The sequence below is a fragment of the Salvelinus namaycush genome, chromosome 31, assembly GCF_016432855.1.
Source record: "Salvelinus namaycush isolate Seneca chromosome 31, SaNama_1.0, whole genome shotgun sequence".
NCBI classification, from domain to species: Eukaryota; Metazoa; Chordata; class Actinopteri; order Salmoniformes; family Salmonidae; genus Salvelinus; species Salvelinus namaycush.
The window spans coordinates 46,636,303-46,658,637 of NC_052337.1; the positions used below are offsets into that span (position 1 = coordinate 46,636,303).

Genomic DNA, 22,335 nt, shown 5'->3' on the forward strand with positions numbered 1-22,335 from the left:
GACAACCAGGCCATCTGCCTCTTAGTATGGTGGGGCTGTAGTGAGGTTTAATCCAGATTACGGCCGGGCGTAAAAAAAATAAATGTTGGTGTCTGTTTCCAAGCCGTCATTGCGTCCTTCACTACAAATCCAAGCAGCAGGACAGGTTAGCTAGACATACAGGATCCTATTGGAATTAACCAACCGCTAAGAATCCCAACCCATCAGTAGTGACCATAGGGAAGAACTAGTCTTATTTACAATAATATAATATCTATATCTCCAAGTCTAGGGCAGCAAGATGTTCCTAATCAAGGCAATGATGCCTAACCCACTGGCTGGTTTGAATCCTATGGGTGGAGGGGAGGAGGAAGTGGAGGCGGCACCTGCCGACCCAGCCAAAGCAGCAGGGATGACACGCGAGGAGTATGAGGAGTACCAAAAACAGTTGGTGGAGGAGAAGTAAGTAAACTGCCCTGTCGCTGAAACTCCATTTTGTTTTGCTGTTGTTGTTGGATCATGGAAAGCAGAGAACATGGCTGGCTAATCCTACATAATGACACCATCACCACCACTATTCCATCTGACCTTGACTAGCACCATGCAGGAATTTTGCACCTTCCTATTTTTTTACATACCAGTCAAAAGTTTGGACACACCTACTCATTCCATGTTTTTTACCTTATTTTTTAAAAGATTTTCTGACATTGTAGAATAATAGTGAAGACATCAAAACTGTGAAATAACACATATGGAATCATATAGTAACCAAAAAAGTGACAAATCTAAATATATTTGAAATTCTTCAATGTAGCCACCCTTTGCCTTGATAACAGCTTTGCTTAACCTCTCTTGGGTACGTGAGACGTTAGCGTCCCACCTCTTCAACAGCCAGTGAAAATGCTGGGCGCCAAAAACAAATACAGAAATTCTCATTATAAAAATTTAGAAAACAAAACATATTTTACATAGGTTTAAAGATGAACTTCTTGTGAATCCAACCACGGTGTCAGATTTTAAAAATGCTTTACGCGAAAGCATACCTTACAATTATTTGAGAACATAGCCCAGCAGACAAATCATTACAAACAGTAACCAGCCAAGTAGAAGAGTTACACAAGTCAGAAATAGAGATAAAATTAATCCCTTACCTTTGATGATCTTCATATGGTTGCACTCAGCAGACATTCATTTACTCAATAAATGTTTCTTTTGTTCGATAAAGTCTCTTTATATCCAAAAACCTCCATTTTGTTCACGCGTTTTCTTCAGTAATCCACAGGCTTAAACGCAGTCAAAACAGGCAGACAAAAAAATCTAAATTGTATCCGGAAAGTTCATAGAAACATGTCAAACGATGTTTATATTCAAACCTCAGGTTGTTTTGAGCCTAAATAATCGATAATATTTCAACCGGACAATAACGTCGTCAATATAAAAGGTAAACAAGAAAGGCACTCTCTCGGTCGTGCGCATGAAAAAGCTCTGTGACACTTTAGGGTCCACTCATTCAGACTGCTATTACTTCCTCATTTTTCAGAATACAAGCCTGAAACAATTTCTAAAGACTTTTGACATCTTGTGGAAGGCATAGGAACTGCAATTTGAGTCCTAAGTCAATGGATACTGTAATGGCATTGAATAGAAAACTACAAAACCAACAAAAAAAACGACTTCCCGAATGGATTTTTCTCAGGTTTTTGCCTGCCAAATCAGTTCTGTTATACTCACAGACACTGTTTTAACAGTTTTGGAAACGGTAGAGTGTTTTCTATCCAAATCTACCAGTTATATGCATATCATATATTCTGGGCCCGAGAAGCAGGCAGTTTAATTTGGGCATGCTTTTCATCCAATATTCCGAATGCTGCCCCCTACCCTAGAGAAGTTAACTTCTTTGGGGTAGGGGTCAGTATTTTCATGTCCGGAAGAAAAGCGTGTCCAGAGTAAACTGCCTGCTACTCAGGCACAGATCCTAGGATATGCATATTATTAGTGGATTTGGATAGAAAACACTATGAAGTTTCTAAAACTGTTTGAATGATGTCTGTGAGTATAACAGAACTCATATGGCAGGCAAAAACCTGAGAAAAAATCCAACCAGGAAGTGGGAAATCTGAGGTTTGTAGGTTTTCAACTCTTTGTTTATCCAAGATACAGTGGAAATGGGGTCATGTTGCACTTCCTAAGGCTTCCACTAGATGTCAACAGTCTATAGAACCATGTTTGATTCTTCTACTGTGAGGTGGGGCCGAATGAGAGGGGAATGAGTCAGAGGTCTGGCAGAATGCTTTGAGCTCGTGACGCTCGTTCACGTGAGAGCGAACTCTGTTCCATTTGCTTTTCTGAAGACAAAGGACTTCTCCAGTTGGAACATTATTGATGATTTATGTTAACTTCTTATGGCTGAAGGGGCAGTATTGAGTAGCTTGGATGAAAGGTGCACAGAGGTGCCCAGAGTAAACGGCCTGCTCCTATGTCATAGTTGCTAATATATGCATATTATTATTAGTATTGGATGGAAAACACTCTAAAGTTTCTAAAACTGATTGAATTATGTCTGTGAGATTAACAGAACTCATATGGCAGGCAAAAACCTGAGAAGTTCCACTTCCTGTTTGGATTTTTTCTGGGTGTGCCATATTTTCAACCAAGCTCTCATTGAAAATACAGAGAGATATGGATGGGTTTTCACTTCCTACGGCTTCCACTAGATGTCAACAGTCAATAGAATTAAGTCTGATGACTCTAATGTGAAGGGGGGTCGAAGGAGACAGAAATTAGTAATCACTGCCATGAGGTGCCCACGCATTGAACTGGCGCGTTCATGTGAGAGTGAGCTCCGTTCCATCTCTCAATTGAAGTCGATGTAATTCTCCGGTTGGAACGTTATTCAAGATGTATGTTAAACTTCTTGTCAATAGGGGGGGCGCTGTTTTCACTTTGGAAAAAATTGTGCCCAAATGAAACGGCCTCGTACTCTTTTCTAGATCATACAATATGCATATTATTATTACTATTGGATAGAAAACACTCAGAAGTTTCTAAAACTGTTTGAATTATGTCTGTGAGTAAAACAGAACTCATTTTGCAGCAAACTTCCATACAGGAAGTGAAAAATCTGAAAACGAGGCTCTGTTTCAGGGCCTGCCTATTCAATTGCCTTATATTTATCGATATGCATGCACTTCATACGCCTTCCACTAGATGTCAACAGGCAGTGGAAGGTGGAATGGGATGTCTAGCTTGATCTGAGGTCGAACAAGAGCTTTTGGAGTGGCAGGTCAGGAATTTCCTTTGTCTACCAAGGCGCACGAAGTACCTCGATATTGTCTTCTGATAAGCGTTCGGTTTACATGGTGAATATCTCCGGCTCTGATTTTATTTGATACATGTGATAATAACATCGTAAAGTAGGTTTTTTCAACCGAGTTTTATCAGATTATTCAACGTTTATTGGGACTTTTAGAGTTTTCCGTTCTTTGCGTCGAGAGAAGATGGGAACGTTATCAACATTGGCTAGCATTGTGGTGCGAATTCGACAGAAGAAATGGACATTCTAAAACCAAACAACGATTTATTCTGGACCAAGGACTCCTTGTACAACATTCTGATGGAAGGTCAGCAAAAGTAAGAACAATTTATGATGTTATTTCGTATTTCTGTGGAAAATGTTGATTCCTATTCTCCGCCGTTTTGGCGAGCGCTGTCTCGAAATAACGCAAGCTGTTTGTTATGGTAAAGTTATTTTTTAAAATCTAACATGGCGGTTGCATTAAGAACCAGTGTATCTTTCATTTGCCATACTGTAACGGCAGTCTAGCTCTTCCTCCTCCTCAGACGAGGAGAGGCGAGAAGTATCGGAGGACCAATGTACAGCGTGGTAAGTTTCCATAATTTAATGACATGAAAACTAGACAAGAATACAAAACAACAAACGTACTAACCGTCACAGTCCCGTGTGGCACAAACACTGACACAGGAGACAACCACCCACAAAATCCAAACACAAAACAAGCCACCTATATATGATTCTCAATCAGGGACAATGATTGACAGCTGCCTCTGATTGAGAACCATATTAGGCTGAACACAGAAACAGACAAACTAGACACACAACATAGAATGCCCACCCAGCTCACGTCCTGACCAACACTAAAACAAGCACAACACATAAGAACTCTGGTCAGGACGTTACAGTACCCCCCTCCTGAGGTGCGGACTCTAAACGCACCCTAAAACTCAAGAGGAGGGTCTGGGTGGGCATCTGTCCATGGTGGCGGCTCCGGCGCAGGACGAGGACACCATTGTCTTTGTCCCCCTCCTTAGCGTCCTTTGAGTGGCGACCCTCGCCCCCGACCCTGGTCTAGGAACCTTCACAAAGGTCCCCCCTAGATAGAGGAGATAGCTCAGGACAGAGAGGTAGCTCAGGACAGAGAGGTAGCTCAAGACAGAGAGGTAGCTCAAGACAGAGAGGTAGCTCAAGACAGAGAGGTAGCTCAGGACAGAGAGGCAGCTCTGGACTGAATGGTCGCTCCGGACTAATGGCAGCTCCGGACTGAATGGCAGCTCCGGACTGAGTGGCAGCTCCGGACTGAGTGGCAGCTCATGACTGGAGGGCAGCTCATGACTGGAGGGCAGCTCATGACTGGAGGGCAGCTCATGACTGAAGGGCAGCTCATGACTGGAAGCCAGCTCATGACTGGAAGGCAGCTCATGACTGGAGGGCAGCTCATGACTGGCGGGCAGCTCATGACTGGCGGGCAGCTCATGACTGGCGGGCAGCTCATGACTGGAAGGCAGCTCATGACTGGAAGGCAGCTCATGACTGGAAGGCAGCTCTGGCACCTCCTGACTGGCTGGCGGCTCTGGCAGCTCCTGACTGGCTGGCGGCTCTGGCAGCTCCTGACTGGCTGGCGGCTCTGGCAGCTCCTGACTGGCTGGCGGCTCTGGCAGCTCCTGACTGGCTGGCGGCTCTGGCAGCTCCTGACTGACTGACGGCTCTAGCGGCTCCTGACTGACGGACGGCTCTAATGGCTCGGGACAGACGGGCGGCTCTGACGGCTCGGGACAGACGGGCGGCTCAGATGGCGCTGGGCAGACGGATGGCTCAGATGGCGCTGGGCAGACGGATGGCTCAGATGGCGCTGGGCAGACGGATGGCTCAGATGGCGCTGGGCAGACGGATGGCTCAGACGGCGCTGGGCAGACGGATGGCTCAGACGGCGCTGGGCAGACGGATGGCTCAGACGGCGCTGGGCAGGCAAGCAGCTCAGACTGCACTGGGCAGACGACCGACTCTGACCTGCTGAGGCACACAGTAGGCCTGGTGAGTGGTGCCGGAACTGGTGGTACCGGACTGGAGACACGCACCTCAAGGCTAGTGCAGGGAGCAGGAACAGTGCGTACAGGGCTCTGGAGACGCACAGGAGGCTTAGTGCGTGGTGCCGGAACTGGAGGTACTGGGCTGGAGACACGCACCACAGGGAGAGTGCGTGGAGGAGGAACAGGGCTCTGGAGACGCACTGGAAGCCTGGTGCGTGGTGTGGGCACTGATGGTACTGGGCTGGGGCGGGAAGGTGGCGCCGGATATACCGGACCGTGAAGGAGTACACGAGCTCGTGAACACCGAGCCTGCCCAACCTTACCAGGTTGAGTGTTCCCCGTAGCCCTGCCAGTGCGGCGAGGTGGAATAGCCCGCACTGGGCTATGCTGGCGAACCGGGGACACCCTACGTAAGGCTGGTGCCATGTACGCCGGCCCGAGGAGACGCACTGGAGACCAGATGCGTTGGGCCGGCTTCATGACACCCGGCTCGATGCCCAACCTAGCCCTACCAGTGCGGCGAGGTGGAATAGCCCGCACTGGGCTAAGCACGCGTACTGGGGACACCGTGCGCTCCACCGCATAACACGGTGTCTGACCAGTACGACGTCCTCTCACTCCACGATAAGCACGGGGAGTTGGCTCAGGTCTCCTACCCGGCTTTGCCACACTCCGCGTGTGCCCCCCCCCCCAAGAAATGTTTGGGTCTGACTCTCGGGCTCCCAACCGCGTCGCCGCGCTGCTTCCTCATACCAGCGCCTCTCTGCCTTCGCTGCCTCCAACTCCGCCTTGGGACGGCGATATTCCCCTGGCTGAGCCCAGGGTCCCTTGCCGTCCAGGATCTCCTCCCAAGTCCAGGAGTCCTGTGTCTGTTTCTGCTGCTGCTGTCGCTGCCCTTTTCCACTCCGCTTGGTCCTTTGGTGGTGGGTGTTTCTGTAACGGCAGTCTAGCTCTTCCTCCTCCTCAGACGAGAAGGATCGGAGGACCAATGTACAGCGTGGTAAGTTTCCATAATTTAATGACATGAAAACTAGACAAGAATACAAAACAACAAACGTACTAACCGTCACAGTCCCGTGTGGCACAAACACTGACACAGGAGACAACCACCCACAAAATCCCAACACAAAACAAGCCACCTATATATGATTCTCAATCAGGGACAACGATTGACAGCTGCCTCTGATTGAGAACCATATTAGGCGGAACACAGAAACAGACATACTAGGCACACAACATAGAATGCCCACCCAGCTCACGTCCTGACCAACACTAAAACAAGCACAACACATAAGAACTCGGGTCAGGACGTTACACATACAACAAGTATTTTTATGTAAAGTTTATGATGAGTTCTTTGGTCAGATTAGGTGAGTGTCCAAAATAGCTCCGTACATTCTGGGGAAATGTTGCTACATATTCACAATGTATAACCACGGTTTGCAGCTCTAAATATGCACATTTTCGAACAAAACATAAGTGTATTGTATAACCTGATGTTATAAGACTGTCATCTGATGAAGTTGTTCAAGGTTAGTGATTAATTTTATATCTTTTGCTGGTTTTTGCGATAGCTACCTTTTGCGGTGAATAAATGCATTTGTGTGTTTGGCTATTGTAGTAAGCTAATAAAATTCTATATTGTGTTTTCGCTGTAAAACACTTAAAAAATCGGAAATATTGGCTGGATTCACAAGATGTTTATCTTTCATTTGCTGTACACCATGTATTTTTCATAAATGTTTTATGATGAGTATTTATGTATTTCACGTTGCTCTCTGTAATTATTCTGGCTGCTTCGGTGCTATTTGTGATGCAATGTAAAACTATGATTTATACCTCAAATATGCACATTTTTCGAACAAAACATAAATGTATTGTATAACATGTTATAAGACTGTCATCTGATGAAGTTGTTTCTTGGTTAGTGACTAATTATATCTCTATTTGGTCGGTTTTGTGATAGCTACCTATGCGGTAGAAACATGGTGAAAATATGCGGTTGAGTCTGTTGTCATATCGATCCCGTTGACGGGACTGCAGCCATAAAAGGTTAAAAACATCCTAAAGATTGATTCTATACATCGTTTGACATGTTACTACGGACTGTAACGGAACTTTTTGGACTTTTCGTCCGTACTTTCCGCTGGACTTGTATGCGCGTCGTGAGTTTAGATTGTGTACTGATGGCGCGAACAAAAAGGAGGAATTTGGACATAAATGATGGACATTATCGAACAAAACAAACATTTATTGTGGAACTGGGATTCCTGGGAGTGCATTCTGATGAAGATCATCAAAGGTAAGTGAATGTTTATAATGTTATTTCTGACTTCTGTTAACTGCACAACATGGCGGATATCTCTTTGGGTTGATTTGTCGTCTGAACGCCGTACTCAGATTATTGCATGGTTTGCTTTTTCCGTAAAGTTTTTTTGAAATCTGACACAGCGGTTGCATTAAGGAGAAGTGGATCTAAAATTCCATGCATAACAGTTGTATCTTTTAGCAATGTTTATTATGAGTATTTCTGTAAATTGATGTGGCTCTCTGCAAGATCACCGGATGTTTTGGAACTACTGAACATAACGCGCCAATGTAAACTCAGATTTTTGGATATAAATATGAACTTTACCGAACAAAACATACATGTAATGTGTAACATGAAGTCCTATGAGTGTCATCTGATGAAGATCATCAAAGGTTAGTGATTAATTTTATCTCTATTTCTGCTTTTTGTTACTCCTCTCTTTGGCTGGAAAAATGGCTGTGTTTTTCTGTGACTTCTGACCTAACATAATAGTTTGGTGTGCTTTCGTCATAAAGCCTATTTGAATTCTGACATGTTGGCTGGATTCACAACAAGTGTAGCTTTAATTTGGTATCTTTCATGTGTGATTTCATGAAAGTTTGATTTTTATAGTAATTTATTTTAATTTGGCGCTCTGCATTTTTACTGGCTTTTGGCCAAGTGGGACGTTAGCGTCCCACATATCCCAGAGATGTTAAACAATGCCACTTTTATATGTTTACATACCCTACAATAGATATGTCTCAGGTCAGTTAGGATCACCACTTTATTTTAAGAATGTGAAATGTCAGAATAATAGTAGAGAGAATGATTTATTTCAGTTTTTATTTATTTCATCACATTCCCAGTGGGTCAGAAGTTTACATACACTCAATTAGGATTTGGTAGCATTGACTTTAAATTGTTTAACTTGGGTCAAACATTTTGGGTAGCCTTCCACAAGCTTCCCACAATAAGTTGGGTGAATTTTGTCCCATTTCTCCTGACAGAGCTGTTGTAACTGAGTTAGGTTGGTAGGCCTCCTTGCTCGCACACGCTTTTTCAGTTCTGCACACACATTTTCTATAGGATGAGGTCAGGGCTTTGTGATGGCCACTCCAATACCTTGACTTTGTTGTCCTTAAGCCATTTTACACAACTTTGGAAGTATGCTTGCGGTCATTGTCCATTTGGAAAACCCATTTGTGACCAAGCTTTACCTTCCTGACTGATGTTTTGAGATGTTGCTTCAACCAGTTCCTCCTGCAGCAAAGCCCCCCATAACATGCTTCACAGTTGGGATGGTATTCTTCGGCTTGCACTCCTCCCCCTTTTTCATCCAAACATAACGATGGTTATTATGGCCAAACATTTCTATTTTTGTTTCATCAGGCCAGAGGACATTTCTCCATAAGTTGCAAACCGTAGTCTGGCTTTTTTATGGCGGTTTTGGAGCAGTGGCTTCTTCCTTGCTGAGCGGCCTTTCAGGTTATGTTGATATATGACTCATTTTACTGTGGATATATACTTTTGTACCCGTTTCCTCCAGCGTCTTCACAAGGTCCTTTGCTGTTGTTCTGGGATTGATTTGCACTTTTCGCACCGAAGTAAGTTCATCTTTAGGAGACAGAACGCGTCTCCTTCCTGAGCTGTATGACTGCTGCGTGGTCCCATGGTGTTTATACTTGTGTACTATTGTTTGTACAGATGAACGTGGTACCTTCAGGTGTTTGGAAATTGCTCCCAAGAATGAACCAGTCTTGGCTGATTTCTTTTGATTTTCCCATGATGTCAAGCAAAGAGGCACTTTACACCTCCAATTGACTCAAACGATGTCAATTAGCCTATCAGAAGCTTCTAAGGCTATGACATAATTTTCTGGAATTTTCCAAACTCTTTAAAGGCACAGTCAACTTAGTGAACGTAAACTTCTGACCCCACTGGAATTGTGATACAGTGAATTATAAGTGAAATAATTAGTCTGTAAACAATTGTTGGAAAAATTACTTGTGTCATGCGCAAAGTATTTTTCCTAACCGACTTGCCAAAACTATAGTTTGTTAACAACTATTTTGTGGAGTGGTTGAAAAACTAGTTTTAATGCGTCCAACCTAAGTGTATGTAAACTTCCGACTTCAACTGTAGTATATACATGCATACTGTACATACATACAGTTATCCATGACCTGATCATGCTAGATATCAATTAATTAAACAATCAATCAGTCATTCATTCATTTTCTCTGTTTTTCAGGATGGAGAGAGACGCAGACTTCTTACACAAGAAGGCTGAGCGGGCAACTCTGAGGGTGTGCCTAAGAGACAAGTACAGGCTCCCAAAGGTGAGAACCTATTCCCGGCCTTCATACAACCTTATGTAGTTACATCCTTGGTCACTCTGTAGAGTCTCAAGGCCTTGGAGCAACGTAAGCTAGGCAATGGCAAGGTCTGGGGAGGATGTTGGATTCTCTTGGACATAAAGCTGCAATATGTAATTTTTTGGGCAACCTGACCAAATTCACAAAAAAATGGGAGTTATAGATCTGTCATTCTCATTGAAAACAAGTCTAGAAAGCTGTAAAACTGTTCTCTGTGTGTTATTTCTATGCATCCCGTTCTTAAGTGTAGTTTTTTTATATTTTACTTTCGATTTGGTGAAGTACATCAATTTCAAATGAAAATGCTATATTTTTGTTTATAGGTCATATATTTCACAGGGGGTTGGATGGTACAATGATTCTCTGCACTATACTTGCTTGTTTTGTCACATAAACTGAAATTAACCAAAGTATTCAAATTTTAGTAAACAGGAAATGGCGGAGCGATTTCTGCACAGTGCACCATTAAAAGTAACAACAACAACAAAAAATCCAGGGAGGGTTCTCTTCAGACAGACAAGTCGGATGTGTGACGCACATCCGATTTCCAACTCGTCCACTCTGTCCCAACTGACGCCAGAACCTCTACAGACATGTAAGACCATAGGAACATTGAGGGAGGCAATTTATCTGTCCAAACAGAATAAGTTTGGGTCAATTCCATTTCCATTCAGTTCTGGAAGTAAACCCGAATTCCACATTGTTTTATGTGTTTACATAAGGAAAAGGAAATAAGTCAAAAAGCAAACAAGTGACAGTTAAATGCTCAAGTGCAGAGATCTTGGGATTGAGATTATGTTGTCTTAAATTGTATGTAAATTGACATTTTGACTGAATTTAAATGGAATTGACACCAACCCTATTCCATGGTGAACACCTCAATGGTTAAACGTGACCTGCAGTAGCTGTTGATGCTAGAGGCTGTTTTAATCCTCTGGCCTAGTACTTGCCGTTTTTTTAGGCCATGCAGCGGGAGGTGATCTGCCAGCAGATTAGGGTGTAGGCAAGATGTTCCATAAATGACCAGGAGACTTCACGCAGTGCCCCATATTGTACCACATAGATACTGAAGAATAATCTATTGGATCTGTTTGGATCTATTGGGATCTATTGAAAGCTGCATGATAAGGAAGTGATTTTTAAATCAGGCGTTATGGCGAGTGGAAATAAGGTACAGTTGGATTCCTGATTTTATATATGTCATTACTGAAAGAAAAGGTGATTGTCTTATGTTATAATGATTTTGATTTGGTAGCTATATTATCACTACCATTTGTTGTGCTTACAGAAGCAAAGAGCAGAATACATTGACATTATTAAAGTATAAAATTGCATTCATCTTGATTGAGGCGAACGTATAATGGCCTTTGTGTTTGCTGCTTGCAGCATTCAATCTTCCTGTTAATTATGTTAATGCTATATGTGCAACGACACTTCAAAACAATAAACAACATATGAATATGTATATCATTAATAAGGTTAGGTTCAGTTGTTGTCTTTGCATGTCAGTAAAAGTACATGTTTATGACAAAGGCTATATGACCTATAGAATAGGTCCAGCATGTATAGTTTCACCATGACAACCCAACATAAAGGTCCTATTAAATTCTATTAAAGGTATTGTACAAGACAATCAGCCCATCTGATGAACACAATGAATGGTGAAATTATGTGATTGTACATTTCCTTTCTTGAGAGAAAAAGTATATTTAATGACATGCAAATGACTATAAGAATCTGGCATGCCAAACTATTGGAATTAGTCTGTTGTGTAAGACTGTGGCGGATATCTTTAGAATCGTCACACCATGCAGGCATCATGGTTTCCAATGGGAAGGCTATTGCAGGTTTCAGATAATCCTTCCTGGAGTCTAGAATGTAGGTTCCTATCGGTTCTAGAATGAAGGTTTCATGTTACCGGAGTTTCACTCTCCAAAGATAAATTATCTCTTCTTCTTCTATTTGATTTGGATATAAAATGGCACCGGACGGGATGGCTGCCATTTCATAGGCTTTTAACCAACCGTGCCCTTTGTTTTTTCGCATTATTTTGTACATAATGTTGCTGTTGCTGTCTCTTATGACCAAAAGAGTTTCTGGAAATCAGACTAGCGATTACTCACCTTGAACTGGATGAAGAATTTCTCTTTAATGAGTCGGACGAGAGGGATTTACTCCAGACACCCGAACAGGCCCTTATCCCCGTCATTCGCAAAAGAAAAAGACGGAAGAGGCATTGTGGAAAGAGATTGGGGTGCCTTGTGAGGATCCGCCAACGAGTGGCCAATCTGCCTTTGCCATCCATACTATTGGCCAATGTACAATCGCTAGCTAATAAATTGGACGAACTAAAAGCACGTATATCTTCCCAATGGGACATTAAAAAATCTTATGTTTCACCGAGTCATGGCTGAACGACAACATCAATAACATACAGCTGGCGTGTTTTACACTGTATCAGCAGGATAGAACAGCAGCCTCTGGTAAGACAAGGGGTGGGGGTCTATGTATATTTGCAAACAACAGCTGGTGCACAATATCTAAGGAAGTCTCAAGGTTTTACTCGCCTGAGGTAGAGTATCTCAAGATAAGCTGTAGACCACACTATCCAACTAGAGAGTTTTCATCTGTATTTTTCATAGCTGTCTACATACCACCACAGACCGATGCTGGCACTGAGACGGCACTCAATGTGTACCGCCATAAGCAAATAGGAAAACGCTCATCCAGAGGCGGCGCTCTAAGTGGCCGGGGAGTTTAATGCAGGGAAATTTAAATCTGTTTTTAAATGTGCAACCAGAGCGCCCTCCATTTGGCAAATCTGACCATAATTCTATCCTCCTGATTTTGGCTTACAAGCAAAAATTAAAGCGGTCAATAAACAAGTGGTCAGATGAAGCAGATGCTAAGCTACAGAACGATTATGCTAGCACAGACTGGAATATTTTCCGGGATTCTTCAGATGGCATTGAGGAGAACACCACATCAGTCACTGGCTTCATCAATAAGTGCATCGAGGACGTTGTCCCCACAGTGACTGTACGTACATACCCCAACCAGAAGCAATGGATTACAGGCAACATCCGCACTGAGCTAAAGGGTAGAGCTGCCACTTCAAGGACCAGGACACTAATCAGGACGCCTATAAGAAAACCTGCTATGCCCTCAGACGAGCCATCAAACAAGCAAAGTGTCAATACAGGATTAAGATTGAATCCTACTACACCGGCTCTGATGCTCGTCGGATGTGGCAGGGCTTGAAAACTATTAGGTACTACAAAGGGAAACCCAGACGCGAGCTGCCCAGTGACGTGAGCCTACCAGACGAGCTAAATGCCTTTTATGCTCGCTTCGAGGCAAGCAATATTGAAGCATGCACGAGAGCACCAGCTGTTCTGGATGACTGTGTGATCACGTTCTCAGTAGCCGATGTGAGCAAGACCTTAAAACAGGTCAACATTCACAAAGCTGCGGGGTCAGATGAATTACCAGGACGTGTACGCAAAGCATGCGCAGACCAACTGGCAAGTGTCTTCACTGACATTTTCAACCTCTCCCTGACTGTCTGTAATACCTACACGTTTCAAGCAGACCACCATAGTCCCTGTGCCCAAGGAAGTGAAGGTAGTCTCACGTCGATAGCCATGAATTGCTTTGAAAGGCTGGTCATGGCTCTCATAAACAGCATCCTCACTGATACCCTAGACCAACTCCAATTTGCATACCGCCCCAACACTGCCCTTTCCCACCTGGACAAAAGGAACACCTATGTGAGAATGCTGTTCATTGATACACCATCCAAAGTGTAATTAATAACACCATGGTCAAATGGATATGCAATGTCTGCTTCTTTTTTTCCCTTTTTTTTCTACCAATAGGTTCCCTTCTTTGTGAGGTATTGGAAAACCTCCCTGGTCTTTGTGGTTGAATCTGTGTTTAAAAGTCACTGCTCGACTGAGGTACCTTACAGATATTTGTATGTGTTGGGTACAGAGATTAGGTAGTCCTAAAAAAAAATTATGTTAAACATTATTATTGCACACAAAGTGATTCCATGTAACTTATTATGTGACTTGTTAAGCAGATTTTTACTCCTGAACTAATTAGGCTTGCAATAACAAATGGGTTGAATACTTTTCAGCTTTTCATTTTTAATTAATACACAACAAAAAATTCTAAAATTTTTAAACTTTGGCAATATGGGGTATTGTGTGTAATCCAGTGACAAACATCTCAATTGAATTCATTTTAAATTCAGGCTGTAACGCAACAACATTTGGAAAAAGTCAAGGGGTGTAAATACTTTCTGAATGCACTGATACAGTAGTTGTAGTAAGATGCCTGTTACTCACTAGCTAATCTGATGCCTGCGTTGGCCTCTAAATAGACAGGAATGTACTTGGAAGTTTACAAATGTTTTGGTCTCTGTCTCGCTCTTTACAGAGCCAACAGGAAAGTAGTAGGTTCAGACTGTCTGTATGTCTGTCTGTCTGTCTCACTTGCTTATCTAATGTCTGCATTGGTCTTTTAGTGGGAGCAGGAGTCTCACTAGATAACGATGTCTGACTCGCTAATGTTACATGTCTATTGTTTCTCCAACAGAGCAAGTCGGACAAGAACATGATTTTAATATCTGTATTGGTCTATACCAGGGCTCTCCAACCCTGTTCCTGGTGAGCTACCATCCGGTATGTTTTCACTCCAACCCTAATCTAGCTCACATGACTCTAATAACTATCTGGTTCATAAGATTAATCAGGTTAGATACAAATGGGATTGGAGCAAAAACCTAAAGGTGGGTAGCTCTTGTCATGACTTTCCTTCCTGGGTGAGGATCAAAGAGAGCCCCCCCTCTCTCCCACCAGAGAGGAAGAGGGGCAGTGGAGCCGGTTCTAGGACTTTAACGAACAATCGTAAACTTTCTCTCTCTCTTGCATTTGCAATATTGAGACTGGAATGTCTGAGTGTTACAACAGAGAATCTATCCTGTGTGTGTGTTTATGTAATTATGTGTGATTATTTAGTTAGTTAGTAAATAAATAATTAAGCCAATTTGTGTATAGTTGAATCATCATTTAGACTAGGGTTTGCGCAGATTTGAAGTCAACGACGTTCAGAATGAGACTGATATGAGGTATTAATAATAATTAATGGATGACTGGTATGATAACGATATATTCTAGAGTTAATTAGGGAAATGGTAACTCATTAAATAAACTTTTTCCGTGGTGCCCCAAGATTGCTAATGAGTTAATTGTTACATGATTAATTGAATCACGTAATAATTAAACATAGTTAATTGATTTGATAAAATAACCATCATCACCTTAATGATAGTCACGTCACAACACTCTCAAGGAGCAGTTTTAGAGAGCCTTGGGTCCGGTTTCCCGATAACGATGGAACTAGGGCTGATGAGTGTTTTAACACTATATCTTATCTACACCGGCCGAAGATGTAACATGCGTTTCCTAAAACACCACGCAGAGAGAACATTTCCTAAGTGCGTCCTTGAGGCATGTGTCAATAATGATAGGATCAAAAGAAAGGCACCACTGCTCTCGGGTCAGCTTTCTCTATTCAAATCTTACCTTATCGTTATAAATATTCCACAATACTGATGACGGATCAGCAGCTAGAGAGATATGATCACCTATGGCTGTAAATATTGAGGCGGCTTATTCTAATACTTACCCTATAATAATCAAGATTGAATCAAGATTTGTACATGTTAGGCTACACATCATGAAATATATTGAGGAAAAACATTTGACAGTAGCCAAATATCTAAATACATGAAACTCACTTGATTGAACATGAAATTGATTTCAATATCATTTAAATATCAAACCTGATCTCATAGTTTCACTTTGGGATTTTCCAAACATTAGGAAGATATTCCTCATATTGAGTTGCACTGATGAAACCCAGGTTGAACTCTTTGGCCTGAATGCGAAGCTTCACATCTGGAGGAAACCTGGCACCATCCCTAAGGTGAAACATGGTGGTGGCAGCATCTTGCTTTGGAGATGTTTCTCAGTGGCAGGTACTGGGAGACTAGTCAGGATCGAGAAATAGATGAACGGACAATGTACAGAGAGATCCTTGATGAAATCTGCTCCAGAGTTCTCAGGACCACAGACTGGGGCTAAGGTTCACCTTCCAACAGGACAATGACCCTAAGCACAGAGCCAAGACAACGCAGGAGTGGCTTCGGGACAAGTCTCTGAATGTCCTTCAGTGGCCAAGCAAGAACCCGGACTTGAACCCGATTGAACATCTCTGAATGTCTGAAAATAGCTGTGCAGCAAAGCTCCCCATCCAACCTGGCAGAGCTTGAGAGGATCTGCAGAGAAGGATGGGAGAAACTCCCCAAATGTAGGTGTGCTTAGCTTATAGCCTCATACCAAAGAAGACTCAAGGCTGTAATTGCTGCCAAGGGTTCTTCAACAAAGTACTGAGTCTGAATACTTATGTAAAAGTAATATTTCAGTTTTTTATTTTCTATGAATTTACAAACATTTCTAAAAACCTGTTTTTGCTTTGTCATTATTCGGTATTGATGAGGATAAAAAACAATTTAGTCAATTTTAAAATAACACAGAACCCAAACCGGCTGCGCGCATGCGCCATCGTGCGCCATCGTGCATAAATGTATTTTGTCCCCCTACACCAAACGCGATCACGACACGTAGGTTAAAATATCAAAGCATACTCTGAACCAATTACATTAATTTGGGAACAGGTCGAAAAGCATCAAACATTTATGGCAATTTAGCTAGCTATCTTGCTGTTGCTAGCTAATTTGTTCTGGGATATAAACATTAAGTTGTTATTTTACCTGAAATGCACAAGGTCCTCTACTCCGACAATTAATCAATTTCTAGTCATCTCTCCTCCTTCCAGGCTTTTTCATCTTTGAACTTATATGGTGATTGGCATCTAAACTTTCATAGTATTACTACACCGACCAGCAACACAGTTCGTCTTTCAATCACTCACGTGGGTATAACCAATGAGGAGATGGCACATGGGTATCTGCTTCTATAAACCAATGAGGAGATGGGAGAAGCAGGACTTGCAGCGCGATCTGCATAAGAAATAGAAAGGAGTTCTATTTCAGCCCTTGGCAACGCAGACGCTCGTTGACACGCGCGAGCAGTGTGGGTGCAATAATTGAATAACATAGATTTCTACATTTATTTTGCAACACTCGTGCACGCGACGCGAGCTGTGGGGTCAGCCTATAAGGCTGTAATGTCTCAAAATGTGGAAAAAGTTAAGGGGTCTGAATACTTTCCAAATGCACTGTAGGCCAATAGTTTTTACTGTTGGTAGGCTTTGTATCTTTTAATGCAGTCATCTCTGTTTTCATTTTATCTTTCGCTTGTTTGTAATAATTGCAAAGACATTGGCAACTTAACATTGATCTAAAATTGACCCTAGAAATAGTACTGTTGGGAGATCTTGGTAGTATTTGGAAGTATTTATCTTCAACTCACAATCTGTCAATTCTATTCGATTAGATAGATTGAAATTGTATGTTAAACACAGCATAGATGAAAGATATACAGACGTGCTCAAATTTGTTGGTACCATTACAGCTCAATGAAATAATGCTTAATTCCTCCTGAAAAGTGATGAAATTAAAAGCTATTTTATCATGTATACTTGCATGCCATTGGTATGTCATGGAATAAAGCAAAGAAGCTGTGAAAAGAGATTAATTATTGTTTATTCTACGAAGATATTCTAAAATGTCCTGGACACATTTGTTGGTACCCCTTAGAAAATATAATAAATAATTGGATTATAGTGATATATCAAACTATTTAGTTTCTTTAATTAGTATCACACATGCCTCCAATCTTGTAACTAGTCAGTCAGTCTATTTAAATGGAGAAAAGTAGTCACTGTGCTGTTTGGTATCATTGTGTGCACCACGCTGAACACGGACCAGAGAAAGCAAAGGAGATATTTGTCTGAGGAGATCAGAAAGAAAATAATAGACAAGCATGGTAAAGGTAAAGGCTACAAGACCATCTCCAAGCAGCTTGATGTTCCTGTGACAACAGTTGCACATATTATTAAGAAGTTTAAGGTCCATGGAACTGTAGCCAACCTCCCTAGGCGCGGCCTCAAGAGGAAAATCGACCCCAGAATGAACAGAAGGATAGTGCGAATGGTAGAAAAAGAACCAGGGATAACTGCCAAAGAGATACAAGCTGAAGTCCAAGGTGAAGGTACGTCAGTTTCTGATCGCACCATCCGTCGCTTTTTGAGCGAAAGTGGGCTCCATGGAAGAAGACCCAGGAGGGCTCCACTTTTGAAAGAAAAACATAAAATCTCCAGACTTTGAATTTTATACAATGCATATTGACAATCCACAATCCTTCCGGGAGAATGCCCTTTGGACAGATTAATCAAAACTGGAGCTTTTGGGCAAGTCACATCAGCTCTACGTTCACAGATGAAAAAATGAAGCCTTCAAAGAAAAGAACACCATACCTACAGTGAAACATGGAGGAGGCTGGGTTATGTTTTGGGGCTGCTTTTCTACGCCTGTCACAGGGTGCCTTGAATCTGTGCAGGGCACAATGAAATCACCAGGACTACAAAGGCGTTCTGGAACGAAACGTACTGCCCAGTGTCAGAAAGCTCTGTCTCAGTCGCAGGTCATGGGTCCTCATAACAGGATAATGACCCAAAGCACACAGCTAAAAGCACCCAAGAATGGATAAGAACAAAACATTGGACGATTATGAAGTGGCCTTCTATGAGTCCTGATCTGAATCCTATCGAACATCTATGGAAAGAGATGAAACTTGCAGTCTGGAGAAGGCACCCATCAAACCTGAATTCAAAAGGCACTCACACATCTGAGCAATCTTATTTGCAGGTGCATGGCAACAATTGAACAAGATGAAGGAAAAAGGAAACCGCACACTGCTCTTGATAGTATCACTGATATTTAATAAGCTTACGTATCGGCCTCACTGCCATCGTCAGAGCTTTTGTGATTTTTTAAAAATTTGCACCCTTATGTAGACCTCGCCCCACCCACATCCGTTCCACACATCGAAGGGGGTTGGAGGCAAAGGAAAAACAAATAAGTGCTACCAAATATAACAATATGCATTTCATAAATATTGAATAAAAAAGTGAATAAATAAGATGTATTAAACACGTCTGTAAAACCACAATGAGGACATAGCAAGTTTTCATTAGTCATTGGGTACATCGTACAAAAAACATCAGATTAATCTTAAATAGGCATATAATTCATGTTCAAATTTACAACATAACATACATAGGCATTTCATCATTAAGTCCTTTAGGAAATAATGTCTGGAGGGTGAATATCCAAAAAGATTCTCTTTTACTCAGAGTGTTATTAATATCACCTCCCCTGTCTGATATCTTAACTTTCTCTATGCCACAAAATCTAAAGGTAGAAATGTCATGCTTCAGGTCATTGAAATGTACTGCCACTGGATAATCCCTGTCGTTTCTCCTGATTGAACTTTGATGTTCACTAATTCTCTGTTTGAGAGCGCGGGAGGTCAAACCTGAGACAGCTGAAGCAGTTAGCTCAGGAAGAGTGGGCCAAACTACCTGCAAACAGGTGCAGAAGCCTCATTGAGAGCTACAGAAAACGTTTGTTTGCAGTGACAGCTAATGCTGGTTTGCCTGAGGCTGATGCCGTGCAGGTGTTTGTACACATGCATATACACACACTCTCATTCAAATGCACAAATGTGCACATACATGGACACACACAGGTAAATAGTGCCATACATGCACTCAAACATATTCAGTTGGCCTTGCTGTTATGATTTTTGTTGTCCTTGATGTCTTTGTTTGTTTTCTGCATTGTTGTTTACTGTTTTCCTTTGTCTTTCTCTTTTTGTCTTTTGTTCATTTTGTTGTTTGTTGGTGTGTTGGGGGGGACGGAATGAAATATGTTTTCTCGGGGGGGGGGGGGGGGGGGGGGGTGACTGTGGGGCGGTCTCGGATGGTTGAGGGGCAGCTCTTGGGGAACTGTGGGGGTGATCTTGGAGGGTTGTCGGTTGGGAGCTTGGGCCGGTGGCTGATGGATCGCCGGTTCGGGTCCCTATTTTTGACCTTGTGGGCAATCTGTCGAAGTGCCCTTGAGCAGGGCGTTGACCCTGGTTGCTTCTGTGTGTCGCTCTGGATGGGAGTCTGTTAGATGACTAATGTGATGTAGTTGTTTAGCGGCTTCACTGCAAGTATATTGTATGTTTTAAACATTCAATAAAAAAATAAGAAAAATACATTGGCAACTTCGTATTTATAGTCAACTTCGTTGTGAAGTTATCGGTGGTCATGTAGAGACAGGTAAATAATGATTTAATGTTCAGTGGAGATCTTTTTTTTAAAATTACTTTTAACCCCCTTTTCTCCCCAATTTTCGTGGTATCCAATTGCTAGTAATTACTATCTTGTCTCATCGCTACAACTCCCGTACGGGCTCGGGAGAGACGAAGGTCGAAAGCCATGCGTCCTCTGAAACACAACCCAACCCAACCAAGCCGCACTGCTTCTTAACACAGCGCGCCTCCAACCCGGAAGCCAGCCACACCAATGTGTCGGAGGAAACACCATGCACCTGGCTCCCTTGGTTAGCGCGCACTGTGCCCGGCCCGCCACAGGAGTCGCTGGTGCGCGATGAGACAAGGATATCCCTACCGGCCAAACCCTCCCTAAGCCGGACGACGCTAGGCCAATTGTGCGTCGCCCCACGGACCTCCCGGTCTGCGATGCAGTGCCCTAGACCACTGCGCCACCCGGGAGGCCCCTTAGGGGAGATCTTCTGCGTATAAAGTGATGTTGGGAGGGCAAAAAAGCATCTAACGATGCACTTAGCTGTTCTACGAGTGATCTGAGGCAGGAGTTAGATTACGAGCATTTTCAGGTGCAACGTTAATAACGATGGTTTTGGGAAACAGCTCAGAGATGTAACGATGCTCTGAAGGTTATAACAATGAAATTAGCCTTAAGATGCTTTTGGTAAACCTATACAGAGGAATGTAGCTAGTAGGATGTCTCACTAGCTAATCTAACATTTAGCAAGCATCTATTTTAATCTTTATATTGGTCTCTTCCTCTACAGAGCGAGTGTAGCACATGGGGATCTGTGATCTTACTTCTCAGCCTGAATTGTCCCCACTTGTGCCACTGAATAGCTAGCTTTTTGTGTCAAGCGAGTCACTTTGGGACTAATAAGGCAGAGGTCCTGGGTTAAAGCCTCGGTGAGACCCAAATAAGGAGAAAGTGGTACTTTCTAAGCAAGCAGCGTGACGTCCGTTACACAAGCAGGACGAGAACATGATCTCTGTGTCTTACTTGCTAATGTCCTGACTCATAATAATATTATAAGTTATAAAATAATGTACTATATGAATTGGTCTGTACTCTTTCTAGAGCGAGCAGGACGATAACATGCTCGCAATGGCCGGAGACGATGTGGACGTACCCGAGGAGCTGCTCAAGATGGTGGACGAGGATGCCACGGAGGAAGAAGACAAAGACTCCATCTTGGGTGGCATTCAGAACCTCCAGAACATGGACATGGACCAGCTCAAGGAGAAGGCCTCGGCCACCGTGACGGAGATGAAAGCCAAGGCAGAGGAGAAATGCTCTGTCATGTAAATAAAATGAAATGTCATATTTCAGTTCACTGATCAGGGGTGAAACTTAACTTCCACTTCAGTTTGGCTTATGTGGAAGTTAGGATTCGCTCCTAACAGTCCAAGAGTTTCTAGTCGTCACCATGCCGCAGACCTGGGTTTAAAATTAGTATCTGAGATCTTTCAAAGTCTCCTTTGAGTGTTTTGATTGAGCCTGTCTGGGGATTGCCAGATGGATGGCCCGGGTTGGTTTGGGACTATTGTGCAATCAAGCACAGCTAAAAGAAAACAAATACAATTTGAACCCAGGTCCTTCTCTCATTCTCGCCACCCCCCAAGCTGTGAAAGCTCCCTGGAGATGTATGTCCAATGGCAGAGGGTCTTGTTGGAAACTCACTTCCGAACAAACTCGTGTGAATGGTCTGTTTTGACGTGTTCCCTTAATTTGCCGGATAGGTCATTTGTTGTATGAATAAATTGTTTTAGATTGTTGCTCCCCCTCTGTCCTTCTCGTGTTATTCTTTTTATTTAATCTGGGATAATTACTTAATTAACTAATACATTTTCTCATGAATTAATGAAGAAATAACAGTGAAGTTGGCCACTTTTCTTACACTCTATGCAGACCAAATACGACTGACAATATGCATTCTGTTGCAAATCCTCATCCACACAGACGATTGTGCAACTTTCAAAATCCCCTCCATCAATG

The 22,335-nt window shown here is 42.7% G+C and overlaps 1 protein-coding gene across 1 annotated transcript; it reads left to right on the plus strand.

Annotated features, from left to right (window-relative positions):
• Positions 1–280: 280 nt before the first annotated feature.
• On the plus strand, positions 281–21,645 carry LOC120025646 (complexin-4-like). Its single transcript, XM_038970191.1, has 3 exons — positions 281–441; positions 9,849–9,936; positions 21,418–21,645. Exons 1-3 carry the CDS (start codon positions 281–283, stop codon positions 21,643–21,645), a joined length of 477 nt encoding a protein of 158 aa, XP_038826119.1.
• Positions 21,646–22,335: the final 690 nt, after the last annotated feature.